Consider the following 6,856-nt stretch of genomic DNA (forward strand, 5'->3'; position numbering starts at 1 on the left):
TCAAGTTCTTGATGATGATTCAATAAGATCTTTTTTTGCTTTCCTAATTTCTGTCAGACTTTCGGAAAAGAAACTTCAATCTCTCAATTCATCATCTTCTATTAATTCAATTAAAGTCTGTATAAGGAGAGATCTATTAATTATCTGTTTTAACTAATCCAATATATATGGCAAAACTATAGGAGATTGAACCTTAAATCAAGAGATTTGATATATACAGCAAGTGTTTCTATTTTAGTATAACTCTAACTCGAGTTGGTGTATAGATATCTTCAATGCCTAACTTATCGAAGAAATCATGAAAAATCTTACTAGAAACCGTATTTTGTTAGTGTATTTGCCAACTAGTCTTTTGATTTAACAAAAGTGAAACAGATAATCTTCTTTTTAAGGTTTTGTTTAATGAAATGTTTGTCTATCTTCATATATTTTGTTTTATTATGCTAAATAGAATTTCGTAAGATATTAATTGTAGTCTTATTATCACAAAACAAGTTCATCTCCATGTTGGAACCGTAGCTTATTTTCATTATTAATCTTCTAAACCATAATATTTGAATTTTTCAAGTGAAAACACTTTTCACATGGTTTATTTTTAAATTATCTAGGAAAAAAAATAAATTTAAAGATTTCAAAATTAATTCATCAAGTAAAGTTTAATAATACCAAATAGTATCTTGTTATATGAATTTTTTTTTTTTTTTACCTTTTTTTTTTTTTTTATTCAAGCAAAAGCATAGCACTGTAAGCTATTACTTTCTAATAAAAATTTCAAATTTTAGGAGGTAAGACGTCTCATTCAGAACACTTTATGTAGCTATCATCATATTATGAAACTTATGACTTTTCTATATAGATAACAATCAGAGAGGAAGGAAAAAGACTGTGTCTCAATCCCAATGACAAGATTTCCACCTCTATGAAATTTACCGAACAGTCGCTCCCCTCTCTCATCAGTCTAGGTCAGCCCATTTCTCCCTCTCCCTCCACAAACCCCCATCTAAAAGACTCAAATTCTCTACACTCCATTTAAACGACACCCTTCTATTGATAAAACGTCACCGTCCACCATTCCTGGCCATCCCCCAAAGACAATCATGCAATTATGCCTATACTCTCTATCCCCTCCTTCCTTCTCTCCATCTCTCAAGAATCACAACCATTGACTTTTTGGCGTCGAAGTTTTGATTCCTAGTGGAAAAGAGTACATTTTTTTCAAGAAAAGATGGAGCAAGCAGTTCTTGATGATATAATCGAGAGGTTATTAGAGGTTAGAGGGAAACCTGGAAAGCAAGTTCAGTTATCAGAGTCCGAGATCCGGCAACTTTGTGTGGTGTCTAGAGAGATTTTCTTGCGCCAGCCTAATTTGTTGGAGCTTGAAGCACCCATCAAGATTTGTGGTATTTCTTTTCTTCCTAGATTTGCTTTAGTTTGTGTTTTCTAGCATTTAAGAATGTCCCATGTTTTTATTTTAGCAACCCATGTAAATTTTTGTGTTCTTTTATGCTTTACCTTTTATTTATTTTTTTAGGCTTGGAGGGTTTTTTTTTTCCTCTACTTTTTTTAAGGATTGGTGTTTAGTTGCTTGCCATGTTTTTTTTAAAGTAAAGATTGTGCCTTTGATGACCCTATTAAGATTTGGAGCGTCTTATATGAACATCATTTTGTTGGTTTTGTGTGTCTTGGAGGATTCTTTTGTGTCTTGGGTGTGATTTTATTGCTTATTACAAAGTGTTTGTAGGGACTTATGTTTTTGTTTAGATGAAAGGTTTAAATTTTACATGGATTATGGTAAACCCATTTGGTGTTTACTAGTTTGTGGTTCTTGGATTGGATGGAGTGCTTCATATAAGTGCTTTTTTGTGATTTGTGGTTGTCTTTTGGTGAAGCCCTGGAGAGTTGGTTTGGGTTTGTGTTACCTGAAATTGAAAGTTGTGACTTGTCTGTGATTTAGTAGTGGTTCATTGCTTCTTTTTACTGCACAACAGAATCCAAGTCTATATTTTGGTGCAGCTATCTATTTATGATATCAACGTCTTCTGGTTTTGGGTTTGCTTGCTTGGTTGTTGATTGTGTTTTATATTTAAATGATCCTTGTCTGTAGTTGGACAAACCCATAGAGTTTCATTGTATTTTATGCTATCTTCGCTTGGTATGCTGCTCTTATTTGATTAATTTTTTTTTTTATGTTTTGGGCACAATTTCATTGCCATGTTGGTTACTTATCTTCTTGTGCATGTATTGATTTTTGGAGAATTCATTTTGCCAACCGCACATGATACTTGGAAATAGCTTGTGAACAGTGAGTCCGACTTGGGGCTTTATGTTCTGGAGAATTCATTTGTTTTGTTTGATTTTGATTGATAGATGAATCTTACTGATTTGTGTGTGTTTTGTATGTTCGTATATGCTTATTCGCAAACTGTGTCAAGATTGTGAACTGAAGTTATTCATAACATTTTCTGTATATTAGCGAAATCACATTTTGCCATGAAGGAATGTTTATGAAAACTGTGTTTTAGACATTGCAATGTCCAATTAGTTGGGTGCACTAAGCGCTCTCTTCTTTGATTACTGGCAACAATTGCATGTTTGTGTTCTCCTGTTGTGGAGTGTCCAAGGATCCTTCATGTGGGTTTTCGTTACATTCTCAAAAAATGTTTGCTGATCTAATGAATTTTATTTGAGTTGCAGATTATTGCTTTTCTTTGTTATTTCTATTTGATGCTGATCTATTTTCCTGTATTGAATCTCTCTCCTGTTCTGTTGAGGGTTCACATATCCTTTTACATGTTTTTCCTCGTGCACACTGGGAAAAGATTGCTATGGAGTTGTTTTTTGTACCTTTCCTGTTTGTGTCTTCCATGCACTTGGCTTGGTTATGTGCATGTTAGTATTCCTATTGACACTGCATGGCAGAACTTGCTCAGGTTTTTTATTGCAGGCTAGTCATGCCCTAAAACACCTGCATGATCACTACTATGGCCATTTAATGCTAATCATCATTTCCTGCTCTATTCTTTTGGTATTTTTAAATGTCTTTGAGGTTTATGGTTTCTTAGATGTCTAAGAAATGTTATTGTCTGCTTTTCATTGTCGTGTTATTATCAAAGTAAATGGTTTAATACTTCCAAAATATGAATTGTATACTTTTTTATTAATATTTTTTATATTTGACCTCAAAATTGCAAGTACAAATTGCACAAGGAGATTGGAAACTGCTTGTGTTCTGATCTTAATGTACTCGTGTCTTTTTAATTTTATTCAAGATTCTCTAAACAGTTAACAGAATTTCCTCATTATTTTGATAGCACAGTATTTTGTTTTCCTTAGTTGCATGTTCTAATCTAAACAAAGTTTGAATGATGCTTTGTATTGATCCTTTGAATTATGTACTTCTCTGAAATACTCGGGTTTCAAACTTATTAAACCAGCCATCAAACTTGCTCTCTTGATCAGTGTGTTGGATTTTCAGCGACATTTGCTCAGGAAATTTGTCCTTATTCTCTTTGATGCAATCTTTCCCCATAAATCCTAGTTTCTTTGCAAAGTCTCTTTTGAAAGTCATTTCTCATGTAGAGAGAAGCTCTGGGTGTTTTCCATTTGCAGCAATCCACTTGAACATTTTCTTGAAAATGCTGTATAAGCATTTTCTAGAAAACCTCAGTTATTTATTTTTGGCCATGGCTACAAAAGTGGTGTAGCATTTCATCTCTCCAAAAGCGAACAAACGAACTTAGTTATTATAATGGTAATCTTGTTCTCATTACTCTTGTATCAAACATATCCTCAAGGTCATTACTTCTATGGTTTACGTGCTTGATGCATGATCAAATGTCCATTTATTCTTTGCTGGATGATGCATTGGTGATGGATTTTTACATGTAGTACTCTTATGTTGTTTTGAAGTCATTGATTTAAAAAATATGATTGTGTGTGTTGATGGACTTGATGTGGTCTGCCGATTAGTTGAGAACAATCAGGATAGTTAATATTATAAATTAGGAAAGAATTGGCATCTTTATGTATCACTAGATTTTTTTTCTCCCCTTTCTTACTAAGGAATTTTCTACTGTTGTTGGAATATGCTTGTAACATGCAGGTGATATCCATGGTCAATATTCTGATCTTCTAAGGCTATTCGAATATGGTGGTTTCCCTCCAGATGCAAGCTACTTATTTTTGGGGGACTATGTGGATCGAGGCAAGCAAAGCCTGGAGACAATATGTCTTCTCCTTGCTTATAAGATAAAATATCCAGAAAACTTTTTCCTCTTGAGGGGAAACCATGAATGTGCTTCAATAAACCGCATATATGGTTTTTATGATGAGTGTAAGAGAAGGTTTAATGTTAGGATATGGAAGGCATTTATTGATTGTTTTAATTGCCTACCTGTGGCTGCGCTAATTGATGAGAAGATTCTCTGCATGCATGGTGGATTGTCTCCGGAGCTAAATAATTTGGAACAGATTCGAAACTTACAGCGCCCAACTGATGTACCAGACTCAGGTTTACTCTGTGATCTTCTCTGGTCAGATCCTAGTAAAGATGTTCAGGGTTGGGGGATGAATGACAGGGGAGTTTCATACACATTTGGTCCTGACAAGGTGGCAGAGTTTCTTCAGAAGCAGGATTTGGATCTCATTTGTCGTGCCCACCAGGTTTGAACTGTCACAGCAATTCAATTTCTCTTGGGCAGGCTTCTAGTTGAATTAATATCCACTATTACTTGTAAGGTTGTTATGAATTAACAATCTGGAGCCACACTTGTATCCTTTATTGAATTGCTCAGTTTTCTTTTGGGAACTGTACATATGTTTGGAGTGGTTTGAGCCAATTGGCCCATTAATTTCTTTGTTTACCTCAAGAAAATGGCCCTTGACATTTTCCCTATAAATTTATAACTTACTGTGATATTGTCTCTGGTTGTCCATTCTATTCAGAGTTTTCAGTTATAACAGAGTTTATTCTTTTGCCATCATTTCTAAGACTTTATGGTTCATTATTTCCTGAATGTATGTTGCAGGTTGTGGAGGATGGATATGAGTTCTTTGCCAACCGACAACTTGTAACTATATTTTCAGCGCCTAATTACTGCGGGGAGTTTGATAATGCTGGTGCTATGATGAGTGTGGATGACACTTTAATGTGCTCTTTCCAAATATTAAAGCCTGCTGATAAGAAATCAAAGTTTCAGCCTGGAAACACTTCAACCGGAGTAGGTGTTTTTGGGAGCACCATTACAGCTAAGCCTGGAAACCCTCTGCCAGGAGTCAAGGTAAATGCATGACTTATAAAGACCTGAAATGCTGTTTTTGTAGTGGATTTTTTAGATAGATAACCAGAGTACTCGATGTTAATTGTATGATAATGTGCCCTTTTGTAGTTCATGTATTTATTTAAATATTTTGGTAAAGACAGTCAAGTGGAGAAGTAGTTAATGTTTGTCCTTGTCTGTGTTCTGGAAGAGCTTTCCATCTTTCATGGTCATCTTTTGAAAGTGATTTTAGTGTATACCTTTACAGTTTTTATCTGGCACAACTTTTAGGAGGGGAAAGTTTCAACCATTTTCCCATGTATCCAAAGACTGAAAAGAAACTTAAGAAATTGTGCATGCTTCACAATTTGAACTCCAGTTTTTCTTCTCTTAACTTTCCCTTTCTCCATTACTTTGATACTTTGGCACTCTTTTGTGGTTGTCCTGATACTTGTAAATGTACTTTTCTCTTTCCCCTTCAATTGGAATAAATCTGCAGTTAGTGACTTAGTGTGAATGCTCTCTTCTACATTGGTCTGACTAGAGATAAATGTGCCGCCATGTTGAATTGACAGATGTAATGGTGGAGCGACTGTAGAGTTGGATGAAACATGGTGCGTAAAGGTGGCTTGTTTGTGGTAGTCAAGCAAATGGGTTCAGGGTAGTTTCAGGGAAACTCATTGTTTAGTCATGGATAGAGAATCTTCTGCAATTTAATAAAAAAATTAATTCTGTGAGTAGGAAGACATATTTGTTCAACCCTCTTGAAGTTTGTATTATTCAGCTTGCATGTGTTAATTTCTGTCCAAAAAAAGAAATTTGTCTATTCTATCCAAAAAAAGGGGAGAATGCAAATTATGTATTTTGTCTTCGTTGCATTTGACTTATGCTTGTTGTGTGTTTCGATATTTTTATTTTACATATAATTGCTAACTGTCATATTTGTTTGTTTGGCATTGCAGTCCTTCCTTGGCACAAACGTATGACTGTTGGATTTCCACGTAGAGATCAAGCTTAGTTGGATCAAGAACACTCCGAGATTCAAGGTCCATTTAATTTCCTTACTGTATGCTGAAATTGTATAAATTGGAGGGGGTGAGGGTGGGGGGTTAGAATCTGATGCAAAGATTTTGCTTTCCTTATATAAAGTTGGGTTTGAAGATAGAAGGCTGAGGTCTCCTCTTCTTGATTGCACACTAATAGCTGCTAGAATTGCTGCTATGAATTGTTTCCATGTTGCTCTCATTGTTCCTCACATCTGGGAGCATTTTTTTTTATTATAAAACCCGAGCTAGGGGTTGATCAGGGCAAGTTCAAAGTCATGGGTCAGCTCATTTTTTTTTTAATTCTATAAAAAATTAAAAATAACTTCTTTCTGAGAAGAAAAGAAAGGAAAAGAGTAAACGTGTTTTGGCCGTTTGACCGTGATACTACAACAATGTCTAAACAATGAACTCGTGGATCTCAATGCCATCATTGAGTTTGAAGGAGCTGTGCAATACACGGAGATGAACTTTTTCTTTAAAGAGATGCTTCCCCCTCCATGTATTCTGTTGTTGTGTGTTCATCTTCTAAGGCTATGAGGTCTATAAAAGATC

The 6,856-nt window shown here is 35.0% G+C and overlaps 1 protein-coding gene across 2 annotated transcripts; it reads left to right on the top strand.

Moving 5' to 3' along the window:
- Positions 1 to 875: 875 nt before the first annotated feature.
- Positions 876 to 6,580, top strand: LOC7465940 (serine/threonine-protein phosphatase PP1 isozyme 2). Of its 2 annotated transcripts, XM_024591667.2 has the most exons (5): positions 876 to 1,400; positions 4,103 to 4,662; positions 5,028 to 5,279; positions 5,834 to 5,872; positions 6,221 to 6,580. In XM_024591667.2, exons 1-4 carry the CDS (start codon positions 1,226 to 1,228, stop codon positions 5,837 to 5,839), a joined length of 993 nt encoding a protein of 330 aa, XP_024447435.2. In that variant the 5' UTR covers positions 876 to 1,225; the 3' UTR covers positions 5,840 to 5,872; positions 6,221 to 6,580. The 2 variants fall into 2 exon arrangements, with proteins under 2 accessions (XP_024447435.2, XP_002325330.3); XM_002325294.4 differs by lacking the exon at positions 5,834 to 5,872 and having other exon boundaries at positions 878 to 1,400.
- Positions 6,581 to 6,856: the final 276 nt, after the last annotated feature.

Source organism: Populus trichocarpa, chromosome 19 (genome assembly GCF_000002775.5).
Source record: "Populus trichocarpa isolate Nisqually-1 chromosome 19, P.trichocarpa_v4.1, whole genome shotgun sequence".
Taxonomy (NCBI): domain Eukaryota; kingdom Viridiplantae; phylum Streptophyta; class Magnoliopsida; order Malpighiales; family Salicaceae; genus Populus; species Populus trichocarpa.

Bases quoted from the DNA above. Each gene is read 5' to 3' on its own strand.
- LOC7465940 (XM_002325294.4), top strand. From the start codon at position 1,226: ATGGAGCAAGCAGTTCTTGATGATATAATCGAGAGGTTATTAGAGGTT. The intron at 1,401-4,102 runs GTATTTCTTTTC...TGTAACATGCAG, and splicing joins AGCACCCATCAAGATTTGTG to GTGATATCCATGGTCAATAT. The intron at 5,280-6,220 runs GTAAATGCATGA...TTGGCATTGCAG, and splicing joins ACCCTCTGCCAGGAGTCAAG to TCCTTCCTTGGCACAAACGT.